This window comes from Lacerta agilis, chromosome 6 (assembly GCF_009819535.1).
Source record: "Lacerta agilis isolate rLacAgi1 chromosome 6, rLacAgi1.pri, whole genome shotgun sequence".
Taxonomy (NCBI): Eukaryota; Metazoa; Chordata; class Lepidosauria; order Squamata; family Lacertidae; genus Lacerta; species Lacerta agilis.
The window spans coordinates 53997234-54015649 of record NC_046317.1 but is presented as its reverse complement, the minus strand read 5'-3'; the positions used below and the strand labels follow the sequence as shown (position 1 = coordinate 54015649).

The 18416-nt window shown below is 45.1% G+C and overlaps 1 protein-coding gene across 1 annotated transcript; it reads left to right on the top strand.

Annotated features, from left to right (window-relative positions):
* Positions 1-6900: 6900 nt before the first annotated feature.
* On the top strand, positions 6901-14419 carry REN (renin). Its single transcript, XM_033152742.1, has 9 exons — positions 6901-7018; positions 9053-9209; positions 9813-9936; positions 10327-10445; positions 11167-11363; positions 11914-12036; positions 12693-12837; positions 13440-13538; positions 14069-14419. Exons 1-9 carry the CDS (start codon positions 6951-6953, stop codon positions 14228-14230), a joined length of 1194 nt encoding a protein of 397 aa, XP_033008633.1. The 5' UTR covers positions 6901-6950; the 3' UTR covers positions 14231-14419.
* The last annotated feature ends 3997 nt before the right edge of the window (positions 14420-18416 follow it).

The window sequence follows — 18416 nt, the reverse complement described above, 5'->3', positions numbered from 1 at the left end:
CAGAGCCACTGATCTTATGTTCTGAGCCCAAAGAACTCCTGCAACGTTGGGCATTTGTTTGCGTGAAGAAAAGCTACAAAAAACCCATCAAGTGTTCATTGGCGCCTTTGCATCTTTGATTTATTTAATTTATATATAAGATTTCCTATGCACCCTTCACCAGGGATTAATTTCATTTCTTAGGCCGAGCTGCTGCATTTCAAATTCTGTTCCTGGATTCTCACCAGCTTTGATGTCCCCTCCTGCTACTTTGATCTACTCATGAGAACCCTGTCTCCTCCTTTAGTGCTTCTTTCGGTTAGCACTAAGTCGATTGGAAATATTAGAGGGGAAAACAGGAGATGAGAGGAATGCAAACAGAATCTCAAAAATAAAAACTTCTCTAGGAAGACCACATACTTAAGTTAGCAGTTTCTGGCATGGGTCTCGAGGAGACTGCAAGGATGGCATTGGAGAGGACTTTCCTGTACAGGTAAAGGAGCCTATCCCATTAGGAATATGAAATACCAGAAGGTACAAGTGTAATGTGCCTGTGGCAGTCAAGGGCTTTCAACTGAAGTGCCTAATGAGAGGTCAACATCAGATTTAACAGGACACAGCAGTGGAACAATGAAAAGAGCTCTCAGACCCAGGAGAAATAACTGGCACATAATACGATCACAACGCAAAAGTTGTTGGAATTTGAATAGATGATATACTCTCATAAAAGTGTGGATGAGCCCTGAGTATCCAACTCAATCATTTCCCTGACACAGATTGATACATGTCGGGCATATGCAGTAAACTGACAAATGAATGCAAAGAAATAAAATGAGAGGCAGGATCAGTGTCCATGTGAAGTTTCTACAGGAGTGAACCACATTATGACTTTATGTGATTGAATTGTGGTCTATGGATCCCTCAAGACTGCGGATTTTGTGCTTGTGTATGCTGATGCAATAGTAGTGGATTTATACTGGACTGCTCACGTATCATTTTTTTAATTAGTTGTTGTGCAATGCTTCCCCAGTTTCACTGCATTATTGCCATCTGGAGGGGTAAAAGGTAAAGGGACCCCGACCATTAGGTCCAGTTGTGTCCGACTCTGGGGTTGCAGCGCTCATCTCAGGTTACTGGCCAAGGGAGCCGGCATACAGCTTCCGGGTCACATGGCTAGCATGACAAAGCCACTTCTGGCGAACCAGAGCAGCGCACAGAAACGCCGTTTACCTTCCCGCCAGAGCGGTACCTATTTATCTACTTGCACTTTGACATGCTTTCAAACTGCTAGGTTGGCAGGAGCTGGGACAGAGCAACGGGAGCTCACCCTGTCACAGGGATTCAAACCGCCAACCTTCTGATCGGCAAGCCCTAGGCTCTGTGGTTTAGACCACAGTGCCACCTGCATCCCTATCTGGAGGGGTACTCTTGTGCAAACGTGCAACAGAAGCAGCACTAACACCCATCCACCCACCCCAAGCATTTGTGGCATGAAAAGTTGCAGGATTTCAGCAGGAAGCTATGGGAAATGCACCAATTGGAAATGAAGCAGTATAGTATGTATGCCTGCCCCAAAACCTTAGCATGTGCAAACGGTATTGAAAATGGGGACCATGATATCGTCATGAGCAGAAATCATAATGAACATACAATAAAAAAGGACAACTTTAGCAAAACTGGGGATATCAGTCCTAACAACTGCTTTCCTCTTAATTTAAAACAACTCCTGTATCCTGAAGTTATTTGAAAGATACTGCCCTGATGGGATTATGCTCTGAATGTAAACAAGGCCTACTGGGTGACCTGGAAGTGCATTTATTTCTGCCATCTCCTCTCCTGCATCTTTCTCATATCTCTGACCCAGCTAGCTAGCAAATGCAAACAGGGGTTGGTGATTTTTTTGACCCTGTGGCCGGAAGGGTTTGCCTATGGGCTTGCAGGCTGGGCAGTATGACGCAGTCGCTGGAGCCTTAAAGGGTGGGAGTCTCCCAGTCCCTGCGTGGGAAAAGGCCTCTGATTCCTGCAAAGAAGAAGGCTCAACAATGACCTTGCGGAGCCAGGCTGACCAAGAATGGGCAATCCGTAAAAGAAAAGAAAAGGGATTAAAAGCAAGGCAAAAGGCATTGAAGTCTACACTGGCATAGGCATAGAGTGAATATCTAAGTAATGAAAATCAGATGGGGAAATTGCATGCAGAAAACTCTGCTCTATCTATCCCGACTGCTGCGATTCACATAAGCAAGAGTTGTGTGCATCATGTGGTTTTCTTTAGCAACTAGCAACTTTAACTAGTTTTCTTTAGCAACTCGGTCTGCCATTAACATGCTACTGTATAATTCAATTCCAATAGCTTTGTCCAGTATCTGCAATATGTCAGGTATGTTTTAAGTATTGTTGCACACCATCCCAATCTCCGAGCAGTGCAAGATCCCAGGGGTTCCAGGTGCTTGCCCAGAGTTTGTGTTTCCTTTGGAAATGACGCAGAGCAGAGACTGTGGTGTCTTTATGATATATGGTTTATTTACTCATATATACAACATGAGCCTACAACAGAGGGGTTCTCGGCATCAACACCCCAAGAGGGTCTTCATAGAATTGTAAAGTTGGAAGAGACCCTGAGGGCCATCTAGTTCAACCCCCTGTAATGCAGGGATCTCAACTAGACCATACATGACAGATGGCCATCTGACAACTGCTTAAAAACCTCCAAAGAAGGAGAGTCCACCGCCTCTCTTGAGAGTCCATTCCACTGTTAAACAGCTTCTACCGCGAGTAAGTTCTTCCTGTGGTTTGGTCAGAATCTCCTTCCTTCTAACTTGAATCCATTGGCACAGCATCAAGGGAAGGCTGCACCAACTTGTGTGGGGTTGGGAGATGTTGGGGGACCAGTGCGGCCTGGAGTGAGGACAGAAATGCAATGTGTTCCCCTGCTAATTCCTTCTCTTTTAGTAACTACTAAAAGAGTAAGCAGCTTCCTTTTAGGCTTTACTTCCTTCCTGCTTCTTCTCAGTCAGTATCAGTATGAGCTAATGTAAGGTTACCAGACGTCCCCATTTCCCGGGGACAGTCCCCGGATTTACAAAATCCATCCCCAGAATGGGGAAGTTGAAAAGTGTCCCCGGATTCCTTGGGGGAAAAACTGGTAACCTCAAGCTAATGGTGTGGTTCCCAAGGTGGGGAATGAGTTATGAACAGTTAATGGCCTTTTACGCTTCCTCCATGTGAATAGAAGTTCACTTTTTGAATAATAAGAATTATATGTCAAAAGGTGGGGGGCATCAGGATTTTAGAGATGTTTAGGTGGGGCGTGGCCAAAAAAAGGTTGGGAACCACTGTGCTAATGTGTGCTAGTGTCAGCTCCTTGGCTCCAACTCAGTTGCATGTAAAACCTGTGCTTAGAATGGCTTTTTTTGCCATGGACAATAAACCTTACTTATCCCTTCAAGCAGCAGTCTCACCAGACTATTGCCTTTTGCACAGAGCTGCGATACATTTATCAAACTCCAAGAGGGGGAGAGTTTTGCTCCCCTTACCCACACACTTCCGTGGCTCTTTAAAGTGGCCCTCCAAGACGTCTTTCGCATTCCCATCTGGAGATGCCAAGGATCCACCCTGCCGCATGCAAACTGTGTGCATTCCCAGTATGCACTCTTCCCATATGTTTGGTTTGGACCCAGTATGCCAGTTGCACCACAAGTTAATGCAAATGTATATTTTTTTGCCAAGATAGGTTTTACATTTGCAGCGCAGGCAGATTATTCAAGATGGCATAAGCTGTGTGCTTGTGAAAATCCGTCAAACGCTTCCCATGCCTCTCTCCGTCATATAAAAAGTCTCACCCAAAGGTTACCGAGGCCATCACAACAGAAGTAACTTGGCTGACACTTGGAGGAGCTCGCTGTTATGCTGCCATATGTGGCCTCCTCCTCCCACCAAATCCCAAGTGCCTGTAATATTATTTCATTGAAAGACCTTGTTACCAGCCCCTTTGTGGCCTTTAACCTGTTCAGGGGCAGGGGATGAGCTTGGGAAAATCTCTGCTCACAAGCATGATGCCTGACACAGTGTGTGGGAAAACAGAGTTTATTTATTTACCCTGGTAACTGCCCACAGAGGTAGAAGGTTGCCTTGACCAAAAGAAGGGCAATTCGTTACCCCTTTTTCAAAAGGCAGTCTAAGGCGGCAAGCCAAACTGGGAGCAAGTCCCACTGAATTCCATAGGAATTATTTCTGAGTAGACATGGTTAGGATTGTACTATATTTGATAGGGTCTGAGTGCATGACCAGTTCCTTTTAGTTTACATACAAACTGTGAAGCCACAATTCATTGCTTTCCTTCCTTAGTAAGGGTCCATGTTTCCCCTAAAAGACCATAGGCATTGGGCCTGACATTTGCCACATGGACCCAGGTGGCGCTGTGGGTTAAACCACAGAGTCTAGGGCTTGCTGATCAGAAGGTCAGCGGTTCGGATCCCTGCCACGGGGTGAACTCCCATTGCTCGGTCCCAGCTCCTGCCCACTTAGCAGTTCGAAAGCACGTCAAAGTGCAAGTAGATAAATAGGGACCACTCCAGTGGGAAGGTAAACGGCGTTTCCATGCACTGCTCTGGTTCGTCAGAAGCGGCTTAGTCATGCTGGCCACATGACCCGGAAGCTGCCTGCGGACAAACGCCAGCTCCCTCGGCCTATAGAGCGAGATGAGCGCCGCAACCCCAGAGTCGGACATGACTGGACCTGATGGTCAGGGGTCCCTGACAAGACCTATGCCCTTGTGAAGTTGGTTTATTAATTTATAACCTCCTCCAAGCAGCTCTCTCCCCCCACCTCCTAACAACAGCCCTGTGAGGTAGGTTAGGCTGAGAGGCTGCCACTGGTCCAAGGTCACCCTGTGAGTTTCATGGCCAAGTGGGGATTTGAACTCTGGTCTCCCTGGTCCTGAATCCCAAACCGGAATTAAGATTGCCGGAAAAAATATCAACAACCTCAGATATGCTGATGATACAACCTTGATGGCAGAAAGTGAGGAGGAATTGAAGAACCTTTTAATGAGGGTGAAAGAGGAAAGCGCAAAATATGGTCTGAAGCTCAACATCAAAAAAACTAAGATCATGGCCACTGGTCCCATCACCTCCTGGCAAATAGAAGGGGAAGAAATGGAGGCAGTGAGAGATTTCACTTTCTTGGGTTCCATGATCACTGCAGATGGTGACAGCAGTCACGAAATTAGAAGACGCCTGCTTCTTGGGAGAAAAGCAATGACAAACCTAGACAGCATCTTAAAAAGCAAAGACATCACCTTGCCAACAAAGGTCCGTATAGTTAAAGCTATGGTTTTCCCAGTAGTAATGTACGGAAGTGAGAGCTGCACCATCAAGAAGGCTGATCGCCGAAGAATTGATGCTTTTGAATTATGGTGCTGGAGGAGACTCTTGAGAGTCCCATGGACTGCAAGAAGATCAAACCTATCCATTCTCAAGGAAATAGGCCCTGAGTGCTCACTAGAAGGACAGATCCTGAAGTTGAGGCTCCAGTACTTTGGCCACCTCATGAGAAGAGAAGACTCCCTGGAAAAGGCCCTGATGTTGGGAAAGATGGAGGGCACAAGGAGAAGGGGACGACAAAGGATGAGATGGTTGGACAGTATTCTCGAAGCTACAAACATGAGTTTGGCCAAACTGCGGGAGGCAGTGAATGATAGGCGTGCCTGGCGTGCTCTGGTCCATGGGGTCACGAAGAGTTGGACATGACTGAACGACTGAACAACAACAACTCCCTGGTCCTAGCCCCACACTTTCATCACTGCACCACACGGAGTCTCACCGCTTGATCCCATTGCAGTTCTCCCATTGCAAACAACAGTCATGTTGGTGGTGGTTGATCCTAATACAAAGCAAAATGGGAGTGAATGGTCAATCCCCCCCCCAACATGGTTCTGATCTGGCTCCCCCACTACCATGCCAGCTACACACAGAGGGGGGGGTGAGTCTCCAGAGCTACCTCTAGCTTGGCTCTGAGACACCATATACTTTGGCCCAGCCATTTGCTGGTAGGAATGGTTGGACCCATTACAGCAGGGGTACACATTCTGGGGAGCTGCAGCTCCATCCCACCCAGAAAGCTGCTTCTGCCCACCCCATAGCATTTGCCGCCTGAAGCCGCTGTCTAACGATAGGGCCATCACTGCTGCAAAGCACTTCTAAGAATTTTTTGAGGCAGAAATGTTGGGCCAGGCCCATATTTCTTTATTTCACTCATATCCCACCCACCATAGGACTCAAGGTAGCATACACAGGGCACTGATCTGACTCAGACGTTCTCAACTTTAGCAAGGGGCAAAGTGGCTTCATCAGCTACCTCTTACCTCATCGAGTAAGAGAGGATAGCAAGAGATCTAGACAGTTATCTAGTTTCCCCCCTGCTTAATACAGCTCAGAATACTCCCCACCACCACCACCAAAAATTAGATACTCCATATTCTGAGAAATAGTACAGGCCTGTTAATTTCAATTTTCACTATTGCTTTAGTAATTGCAAGTGTTCACTGGAGCCCACCTGCCAAGGATCAGGAACATAAATATTTTCTAAGAAATGCCATTAAATAAAAAGAGCAAGACTGACCTACTTAGGGGTATGTTTAAATTTGTTCCACAATACGCCTAAGCGGGATCTTGATTTCCTCATTGAGCTACGTACGCTGAGCTAATCATGGAAGAGAGCGATTCTTCGTACGCACGCCTTCGTGGGCTCTGGCCAAGCTGCCCTTTGCCAGGAAGTGAGGTCAAGCTTAGCATCCCAAAGGCATCCCCCCCCCTCCCCTGACCAGCAAAATTTATTACCCCTTCCCTACCAATCAGAACTGAGCAGAAACCCAAGTTTGGCACAGCAACTTTTTCTATAAAAGCCCAATGGACATGGCTTCTCTTTGTATACAACATCAGAGTGAAGGTTCTGTTATCCAAAGCAGCAGTAGGATGCCGTGTTCCTGGGTCTTTGCAGTGGTTTGCTGCTTCTTGTGCTTTTCCAGTGATGCCTTCCAAAGGTAATGTGCCATCTCTTTTCAAGTCAAGACCTAGTCTTGGGAGAACTGCTTCCTTCCCAGTGCACGATGAATGTGTAGGCTAAGTACCTGATGCAGCAGGGTCAAGGACAAATCAGAATTCCCTGGTATGTAGCTACTGTGCTGTCCCAGAAGGAGCAAAGAGGACTGATGTTAGCATCCGCATCTTTTTTCTCCAGCCCATTTTGTATTATATGTGGCTGGTGGCAGGTGGGAAGTTGTACAATATGTAGGAGAGAATAGACCACCATGGTGTCCTTCAAATTGAGGGAAGGTAGAGTTGAAGAAGTTGAAGGCATGGGTGAAGATGTAATAAGAAACGAGTCAAAAGGCAAGAGTTGGGGAGCAAGAGTAGGGATAAAGCCCGTTAAGGCTGTGTAAACCCTATATACCTTTAAAGTACATTTGAAGCCCCTTCTTTCCCTCAAAGAATTCTGGTCACTTGTTAAGGGTTGCTGGGAATTGTAACTCTTTGAGGTGTAAACTCCTTTAGCTCATTTAATCCCAATACTACGGAAATGCCCTTTGGTTTGATGAGTGGGTTGTATGCATAAGGAATAAATAATGGATAAGTGGACACAGAAATAGTAAGATCTGGTAACAAACTGTCTGGTGGAAAGGCTGGTGGAAACAAAGTCTAGACTGTGGTGAGGGGACAGACTGTATGGTGATGTTTTTACCAGAGAAGATCAAGATAGAAGAAGAGGGTGGAGGGAGTACAACTGTGGACATACAGATTGGCATAAATCACCTCAGCAGAGAAGTGAACAGCTGAATTTGGGAGACAAGCCTGCAATAAGCACATCCTTTCCTTTAAGCTGCTACTTAAAATTCAGTGCTGCATATTGAGAGATGTCTCAGTTCCACTGAGAAATCAAGGCAGGTCTCCAGAAAATTGTGATTCGGCTTTGTTGCCTAATGTGGACTAAATTTAAACAGGCATCAGCAAAGCTGTTCTGAGGGGGGGGGGGCGGAAGGTAGAAGAACACAGGTTTCCTCCCCCCCCCCAACTACTTTTGAGATTGAAACTGTGACCTTTCAAATGCAAAGCATGTTCTGTACTCTTGAGATATGCCATTTCCCCCATAATCAAGGAAAGGGTCTCATAAGACCAACAACTGCTTTTTCCTCCCTATTTCTGGAAAGGTGCTAATATGCCATTCCTCCCTGAAACATACTTCCATGCTTCTACATAACAATACACTTTCCCAATAGCTATGCCACAGCAGCACTGTGGGAATTTTAAATCTACCAACTCTGGTTAGCCATTGTAGGCAGTAGTGGGTTTGTGTGAGAGGGTTCCACAAAGCAGGTATGGGAGTCATTGTGAATTAAAAGGAAGGCTTGGTTGGTCCTCAGGAATAGAAAAACAAGTTGTAGAGCAACAAATCCAGATAGTGATGGGGAAAGCATTGTGTAGGTGGGTGGCAATAAAGAATTATGCTTATGTAACAAACACGAAGCATCCTTCACTTTATATGTGAAAAATAATTACTTTAAAAGCATCCAAAATGTAAGGACCACAAATTTATGCAGGTTTGAAGCTGTGGACAACAATATGCAAGACTGAAGAACATGCTTCAAAAACTGCTAAATGACTTTTTAAAAAATAGTGTAATTCTATTCTGTCTCTTTTTTAAAGATAGCTTAAAACTAGAGAAAAAATTACTTGCTGACAGTCCATTGCAAGCATTTACTGCCATCTAGAGCAAGTGAGAGGTATCTTCCAAGTCAAGGCAGCTGTCATCTGTGAACCAAGGCTGCTTCTCCCTTGTAGCAAAGTCTGAAAGTGGCCTCAAACAAACTGTATTTCCTCACCAGCGTGACTTTAGTTCTTGCAGCAGTTTATTCAGCTCATTGTAGGGTGGAAGTGGGAGAGGCATTCTGCGTATCCCAGAGAAAACACAAGAGCATTAGAGGAGCCCTGCTGGTTCAGACTAAAGGTCCTTCTAATCCAGCATCGCATTCTCACAGGGGCCACCCAAGTTTTATAATTCCTTTCTTAACACCTTTCAGGATTCCACTCAAGAAAATGCCCTCTATCAGGGAGACCCTGCAGAAGATGGGGATGGAAGTGTCTGATGGCTTCCCTTCCTTGGAGCACAGTCTATACCATCTTGGCGAAGCACTTCATAATGTGACAGCACCTACCACCCTCACAAACTACAGAGATGTGAGTGTTTGATGATGCCCCTTGAGCAAGCGAGTCAGGGGAGCCCAAGCATCTTTGTAGAGATATTTATGGGACGTGTTGTGATGGAGGGCCCTTCCACCTGTCCTTTTCAACCATGCATCCATGATGATTTGTGCTCATGATGGCAACAGGGTGGTTTTGCACCTGCAAAGGTGGGGTTTTTTGGGGTGTGTGTGTGGATGCACTGCTTCATCTCCCATCATTGCAGGTCCTGTAACTTCCTGCAAAAATGCTGTAATTTTTATAGTACAAATCTTCCAGGATTTTTCTTGTGTTGCACTTTTGTCATGCTGTAGAACAACACTGCTTACAGATTTTTTATAATACACTGAGCAGCTTTTAAATGTTATAAATAAATAAAATAAGAGTGTTCCCCTCCAGATGGCTATAACAGCATTTGGAACACATCACAAAACAACTAATAAAGCAGAATAATGTGTAGTTGGTGCAGCATCAGTCTACCACTAATGCATTATTATAGCATCAATGATATGTTGCCAAATGCAGTCTGGATGGGCACTAAGATTTAGGAATCAGCGGCACCCCCTACAGTATTTCTTTCTATTGCAACATGTCTTTCAGACGCAGTATTTTGGTGAAATCAGCATTGGCACTCCAGCCCAGATCTTCAAAGTCATTTTTGACACAGGGTCGGCCAACCTTTGGGTGCCATCCCACCAGTGCTCCCCACTGTACAGCGCCTGTGGTAAGTGATCGGGAGTACTATGCATACTCAGGGAAACACATGCCAACAATATAGTATGGAAACGCCTGGATTCATGCTTTTTCATGACGATCAGCTTCTAATCATCCCTGATAGATGAGCCAGTGTGGTGTAGTGGTTAAGAGCGGTAGACTCGTAATCTGGGGGAACCGGGTTCGCTTCTCCGCTCCTCCACATGCAGCTGCTGGGTGACCTTGGGCTAGTCACACTTCTCTGAAGTCTCTCAGCCCCACTCACCTCACAGAGTGTTTGTTGTGGGGGAGGAAGGGAAAGAATGTTAGCCGCTTTGAGACTCCTTCAGGTAGTGATAAAGCGGGATAACAAATCCAAACTCTTCTTCTGATATACCTTATTGTCTTCCTTTCCTACTAGCTTCCCACGCCCGCTACGACTCTTCCAAGTCAAGTACATACAGGCCAAATGGAACTCAAATTGCAATCCAATATGGGAAAGGACATGTCAAGGGTTTCCTTAGCCAGGACATTGTGACAGTAAGTACTACAAGGGGATAGAAGGCTCCTTTCTTTCCGCTCATATGCCTTCTTGTTCTGAAGGAGGGAAACTGGTGCAAAGCTTTCCTCTCCCCTGGCAGGCACAATGCCATTCACAAGCCTGGATTCTTCTATACCGAATCATTGCTTGAAGGCTATGACTTCTTGTACTCAATCAAGGAGAATCCCCATAGTCTGGACCAGCCTTCCCCAAGTGGATGCCCTCCAGATGTTTTGGGCTACAACTCCCGTCAGCCCCAGCCAGCAAGGACAACGATCAGGAATGATGGGGACTGTAGTATGAAACATCTGGCAGAGGGCACCAGATTGGGAAAGGCTAGACCGGACTGCCTTGTATCACTTCAACCACTACATCAAGGATAGGGGACCTGTGGCTGACCTGCCAGGTTTTGTTGGACTGTCACTCCCATCATCCCTGACCAGGAGCCTTGCTGGATGGAGCAGCTGGGAAGCAGAGTTCAACAGTATATTGAAATATTTGGCATTCAGCACTGTCACACTCTCCAAGTTATCTGAATGATGAGAAATTCCAGGGGCACAGTTCATTATCATTTGGAAGGAAATCACAGGAGGCTGGTGTATTTTTTCAAAATTTATCTTTATTTACAAATACGCAGGTTGAACATTGGGGAAGAAAAACCCATGCCTGCTTTGCTCCTTAGCAAAGGTAACCTTTCTTTTCCTTGTTTCTTCTATCCAGGTCGCTGGCATTCCCATTTTCCAGGTGTTTGCAGAAGCCACAGCACTCACTAACAAACCTTTCAACTATGCCCATTTTGACGGAGTGCTGGGTATGGGGTATCCCAGTCAAGCCATTGATGGTGTTACCCCAGTGTTTGATAAGATCATGTCTGAACAGATTCTGACGTCAGAAGTGTTCTCTGTCTACTACAGCAGGTGAGGGTTGTTTGGAAGAGCCTGCGTGCCAGATAACTGGGAGCATACTGTAGGTGGTCTAGACAAATCCTTTGTAAGGAGCCGAAAACTCGTTATCTAGTTGAGGAAGGGTGTACCTCAGTGGTAGAGTACATGCTGCCTTCTAGGTTCAATTCCTGGCACCTCCATGCTGAATCAGGGGCATAAGAAGGCCCTATCTCCATCTCTTTGTGGCAGAGGGATTCCTGAGGGCCACACAGAGAGGCTACTGAGCCTGAGGTGCCCCACCCTTGATGTACAAACACTGGAGTTGCTCTTCTTTGCCTGGAAAGCTTAGTTTCCATTCACGTAGAGTTTGACATTGGCCCATCACTGCATCACTTTGAGTATCACTCCCCCCACCACATTCTCATGCACAAGAACACTCTCCTCACATGACTAACTATGCATGTTTTTTTTGCTCCTGCCAACAAGAATCTAACCAACAGAACCTGAGGTGTATCGTGCCAAGTATATCAGGTACAAGAGTGGGCAGGAAGGAGAAAGTGACTGCTTGTGATTTTTGTCCTAGGAATTCTGGGCTGAACACTGGGGGAGAAATCATCCTGGGAGGCAGTGACCCATCTTACTACACGGGGGACTTCCACTATCTCAGCATCAGCCGGGAAGGCTATTGGCACATTGATCTCAAAGGGTGAGGGATGCTGCTTTTTATGGCTCCAAGTAATTCACAAACCCTTCTAAGCTCCATCGCCGTGTGACAATCCAATAAACACTCCATTTATCAAACTTGGGTTCCTTTTTAAAAACAACAACAACCCTTATTAAGCTTTAAAATTGTATAAAACATATCCCCCCAAAATATCCCTTCAAAATGATAACAAAGACTTTAAAAGCATTAAGGAAGAGAAGGGAAAGGGTATGTGGAGGCATTTTCATACGCCAGCCTCTCCTTTCCTTAAATCAATACAGGTATATGATGCAGCTGCAAAATCTACATTGCCTGGAATGTATAATTTTATTTATTTGTCTTTTTATGTATTCAGTGCTACATTAACACATTCATGGCCATAATATCACAAAAAATAGTGAAATAAACTTTCACAGGTGTGCTCGGTCTCTAGGACTGGGGAACCCATTGCCCTCTAGATGTTGCTGGACTACAACTCCCATAATCTCTGACCTTTGGCCATGCTGGCTGATGGGTGTTGGTAGTCCAGCAACATCTGCAGCGCCATAGATAACTCCATATATTAGCACATACATACATCCTACAGGTTACTTATCTTCTCTAGGGTGGGGTATGAGGGTTTGTCTGAAACATGAAAGGCTGTTTTGCTTTCTCCACAGGGTTTCTGTCGGGGGCGAGCTGCTGTTCTGTCATGAAGGCTGCACGGCATCTGTAGATACTGGGACTTCCTATATCACGGGCCCAGCTAGTTCAGTGTCTATTCTGATGAAAGCCATAGGAGCTACTTTGTTTGAAGAGAAAGATGTAAGCAAACTGAAAGCTCTCCTCCAAAAGCTTATCCTCTCTTGCAGTGAGCAGACGAAGAAATGACAGGTCAAAAAATTCATGAGGAAAAACAGAAGTGGAACCCGAAGCCTGGTTGCTTTTTCATGGATGCAAACACTCTCTTGGTGCCCTTGAATGCTTTTTTTGGGGGGGGGGGGGTTAAAAAGTGAAGTGCTGGATCTCATATCTTAGTAAAAGTGCCATGGGTGCCAGCACAAAGTGGCTGCCATAGGTAGCAAAAGAAGACATGACAGTACTCTATGCCTGAGACTCCTATCACAGTAAAAACACTTGATTACAGGTGCAATTGTCAAGTCTGAAACTATGAACCTTAGCACTGCCCCTTCTCCCTGTAAGTAATTTGCTGGTCTTCTCAAAAGGTGAAGAGTACAGACAGTATGGATTTGGAGGTTGCTTTTGCTTACATGAAACCTAGATTGAAATCTAGGCATGAGGGAGATACTTCCACGGACATTAGATGGGCTTGGTCTTCAACTCTTGCCTGAAGTTCTTTGCCCCACAGTCTTGAGTACAGGACCTAAAAGTTTCATTTTGCTATTAACTCCTTTCTCCTCTCACAGTATATCATTGAATGCAAGAAAATTCACTTGCTGCCTGATATCTCCTTCCATTTTGGAGAGAGAGCCTACATACTCACTGGCTCCGCCTACGTCCTCCAGGTAAGATGCTGGGCAAGTTTTGCAATAAACAGGAAAGGTGGAGGGAAGCTAGGAAATAGAGGAGTTGGGATAGAAAAAATTCCAGGGAATTTTTTTTGAGGTCTGATAGTTTGAGCAATGGTGCAACACTAATAGGCACAGTGGAAAACAGGAGTGCCTGGCGTGCTCTGGTCCATGTGGTCACGAAGAGACGGACACGACTAAATGGCTAAACAACAACAACAAGTCTTTGATTGAAATCAATGATTGAAATCAGACTTCAAGAACCTGGTGCCCTCTAAGTGTTTTGGACTATAGCTCCCATCAACTGCAGCCAGGCTGATCTAAGACAAGCTTCCTCAACCTTGGCCCTCCAGATGTTTTGAGACTACAATTCCCATCATCCCTGACCACTGGTCCTGTTAGCTAGGGATCACGGGAGTTGTAGGCCAAAAACATCTGGAGGGCCAAGGTTGAGGAAGCCTGATCTAAGGCAATAAAACTGTCTCACTGACTCACTTTCCTTCTTGGTTGTGCCATTCTCTCTGCAGCATTCTGAATATGGCCAAGAGTTCTGCACTGTGGCGTTCTCAGGTTTTGATATTCCTCCTCCACTGGGCCCTCTCTGGATTCTGGGTGCTAGTTTCATCGGAGAGTACTACACCGAATTTGACCGGCAGAACAACCGAATTGGCTTTGCCACATCCCTCTGACACGGAAGAGTCCTGTTTCAGAGATCACTAACTTTTGAGACGAAACTGCATAAACTGTGAAAGAGAACAGCTTAATAATATATTGTTTTCAACAGCAAAAAGAGCTTGTGTCAATATGTATGCAAAGGCCTCCAATTATTCTGCTGCATTGCTAAAAGCTATAAAACAGTAACATCCAGAATCACATAATCCCTGGATTTCAATGTCCTCTTCCTATATTGTCCACTGAAGTCAGATAGCTGAAAGTTCTGCTTCCTATCTTAAAACTAGGATAGCTGAAATCTTTCTACCTTAAATTATAACCTGTAGACTTCCCTTTCCTGCTTAGAGGAAGTGACTGGGAAGTGTCCATCTTCTGTGGTTACTTATTTCCCTTCACTTTTGTGGTTACTGACATCCATACAAAAAGCCATCCTTGTTGTGAGAGGGACATTTCATACTTGGCAAAGTCCTACTTGTTTTCAAGTGAAATATGATCAGGCTAGATATGGAAATGATAACCAATGAACACAGGTGAGGAAAAACACAGTGTAAGAGAAAAAGAAGGTACCATGCAACACATCTGAACAAACCTGAAGCAGGGTTCATCTGGCAATCTGGGTTTCTCCCAAAGAATCCTGGGAATTACAAGTCTTGTGGAGCTCCTGACACTATATCTTCCACTGAATGGGAAACATGACAGGATAGAACTGCCCTAGTTTAAGAAGTATAGTAGAAAATCCTTATATGACACTCCCATTCTGATGTTGTAATTTTTTGCATTAACATTGCGTGTCTGTAAGTGATTGCATGAGGCAAATTGAAGAACAGAATCTTCCATTTCATTTCACTCATTATATCTATATCTATATCTATATCCATTATATCTATATCCTGCCTTTCTTCTGTCATGGAATTCAAGATGACATACAGGTATATGGCATTTCCAGGCATTTTCCACCCAGATACTTGTTAGACTCTCTACACCAGGGGTTGTCAACCTGGTCCCTACCGCCCACTAGTGGGCATTTCAGGATTCTAGGTGGGCGGTAGGGGGTTCTATGGCACAAGCTGAATCCTCCTTCCATCGAGCACTAGTGGGCTGTAAGGAAATGTTACCATCAAGAAAGATACATTAGTGGGCGGTAGGTATAAAAAGGTTGACTACCCCTGCTCTTCACTCACCTAACCTGCTTACCACCAGCCCTCAGACCATTCCGTGGGTTAGAAATCAAGCTAACGTTCTAATTTTGTCCATGGCCTAACTGTTGAAGGCATCAACTTAGGATGTAGTCAACTTCTTGAAGTCAATAGCAAGTGCATTAAAATGATGCATAGGGATATAGAAAGTGGATACAGACAGGGACAGCCCATCCAGTTTTGTCTCCTGAGGTGAAACAGGAATTGCTATCTCCTGTCTCACCACCCAACACGATCCCACCCAACTACTGCCGCTTTTGCACCCCGCATCCCACCCCTGCCACCACTGGAACACCCTGGCTCTCATGGAACTTGATAATAGCCAGGACATTCCACAAAGCATTGCCACTCAACTTTTCCTCTCAGGCGCAGGGAAGCCAAGCAACAACGTGGGATGCAGGAGCACCCTGGCTCTCGCTAAACCTAGCAGGAGTCAGGGTGTTTTGCATACCATTGCTGCTCATCTGTTCCACCCCAGGGGCGAGGAAGACAAGCGCCAATGCCATGTGACAGAACATCCCCCTTTCACTAGTGAGAGGGTGGTATTCTGGCAGCAACGGCAACAGTTGGGCAAGCAGAGCACCAACACTTGCACTTACACCACCTGAAGTGAGTGAGCCAGTTTTGGATATACAGAAGTTTTTTTCCTCTTTACAATACTAGAATTCAGGGCGAACCAACGACACTGAAGGAAGAAGAGTCAGGACATTCAGGCAACAGAGAGTACTTCTTCACATAGCGGATAGTTGAACTATGGAATTCACTTCCAGAAGAGGCAGTGGTGGTCACCAACTTGGATGGCTTTAAAAGAAGATTAGACAAATTCATGGAGGATAAGGCTATCAATGGCTAAGATGGCCATGTTCAACCTTCATAGTCAGAGGCAGTATGGGCATCTGCTTGCCCCTGTGAATACATGTGGACCTTTGGCTTGATCCAATAGGCTATGAAATTCTCAGAGCCACTCCCCTCTGATCCTAGGTGTGAAATATTACTATCACACCTTGCAGCCATTACAGCCTTATCCTCCACAAATTCGTCAAATTCTTGCGACAGACACATGGCAGTGAATTTCACAACAAAATAGAAAGCGACAGACACATGGCAGTGAATTTCACAACAAAATAGAACTTCTCTGCCAACACATTTTCAGTAACCTCAATGAAGAAGAGCTGTCACAGTAATCTATGTAGTTTGTGGGATTTCCCCAGTTTACAGAGGGCTATAAACAGGGTTCTAATCACCACCTCAATCCCAACGCCTACCTTGAGGAATGATCCCAACCAACAAGTGGCACAGCTCTTTCTAGCTAGCCTTCACCAACCAAAATGGAAGATGGACATGTGTCCAAACCATACTGGACACCTTTCACAACTCTGAGCAATGTAAGATTTAATTTGCATCTAGAATTAAATCACTAGTGAGTACTTCTGCCATTGGGACTCTTCAGCTAATGCATCTGAATGACCCTTAGTTCAGCCTATTAACACCTCTGCCAATAAGTGGCAGGGCAATTTCCTGCCTGCCCATTTTGTACAGGACAGGAATAGGGCTTTGGATGACAGCCACTAATGACCTGCAACCAGGAGGTATTAGCACTTCAGGCTATAACCAACAAGGAGGACAATTATAGCCATTCTGATTAAAATAATTAGAGTCATTCTATTTCAGGAGAAACTGAAAATCATTCTGTGTTGCTTCCTAGATGTTTGGGAAAGAAGCAACTCTCCCTGGTTAGAAATTGGCACATTTCAATTTGAAAAATAAACCAATAGAATGTAAATGATGATCTCCTATCAAAATACTTTAAATATTTTGTTCGCCAAAGTTTTTGGGTGGGCTATAATATGTTAAATCCCAGATCTCACAAAGAGCAGGTGTTCACTTACAACAGTTACCAAGGTTGCTGTCTTAGCCCTACTGATCTGGAAGCAAGCTTCACTGAATTCAGTAGGACTGACTTCCGAGTAGACATGGTTAGGTTTGTGTTTTAAGTGCTATACGGTGATTACTTAATTTTGTCCCCTGCTCACAGCCTCACAATTTAATAAATACAATACAAAAGTGGAAAGGAATGAGGAGGGTAGAGGTGAGCATGCAAATTCAGGTACCAGTTCTTGAAAGTTACATAATCTCCACAGTGTCATCTGATCCAGACAGCCAGCAGCACAACCAAGAAGTCCTTAGTCCTCTGGGCTATAGTTTAAGCTAGTTCCTTTCTGTTCTGTAGCTCTGGAACATGTAAATATCAATGCTTCAAGCTCTCTCACTCTCCAGTTTCTGGGAGACCATTCTCCTAACACAGCCTTCCTCAACCTCGACCCTCCAGATGTTTTGAGACTACAATTCCCATCATCCCTGACCACTGGTCCTGCTAGCTAGGGATCATGGGAGTTGTAGGCCAAAAACATCTGGAGGGCTGAGGTTGAGGAAGCCTGTCCTAACACTTTGTTCTACCCTCACATAGCCCAATCCCATGTCATTTACCACTTGAGTTTGCTTGTTGCATTTAGGCCCCCATTACATCTTGCAAGATCTCTGGCATCTACAACTCTCTTTATATGACAGCTACAGACCACTGCACTCCTCCATCAACGGAATTGGTTCTGGTCAGGCCTTACCTGTGTAGCCTGTATACATGTAGAGCCCTGTTGTATTTGCATGCCAACTAACAGATGTGTTTTCTATTAAGTACAAGCTGCTGGTTCTCTTGCTGATTTCTCACTCTCCTGAGTGAAAAAGGTAACAGCCTCATGGTGTGTTGTGACTCCAGGTGCCTTTTTTAAAATAGAAAACATGCTTCAGTGTGTGTTTGCATTTCACTTATGACCAGGAACACCTGTGCTGAGTTAAGCATGGACCTCTCCTTCGGAATTAGCATGGACTGAAGCAGCCAGTGCATTGTGGGGTTTGAGATACAGACATACACCGGGTGGCCACTTCACACCTGCCTTTCAGAATGGTGGTTGCTGCTACTCTTGTTGCAGATAGAGACTCGCTGAGTATC

Excerpts from the sequence above, each read along its gene's own strand:
- REN (XM_033152742.1), top strand. The coding sequence starts at position 6,951 with ATGCCGTGTTCCTGGGTCTTTGCAGTGGTTTGCTGCTTCTTGTGCTTT. Across the intron at positions 7,019-9,052 it reads TCCAGTGATGCCTTCCAAAG|GATTCCACTCAAGAAAATGC; the intron begins GTAATGTGCCAT and ends AACACCTTTCAG. Across the intron at positions 12,838-13,439 it reads CTTTGTTTGAAGAGAAAGAT|TATATCATTGAATGCAAGAA; the intron begins GTAAGCAAACTG and ends CTCCTCTCACAG.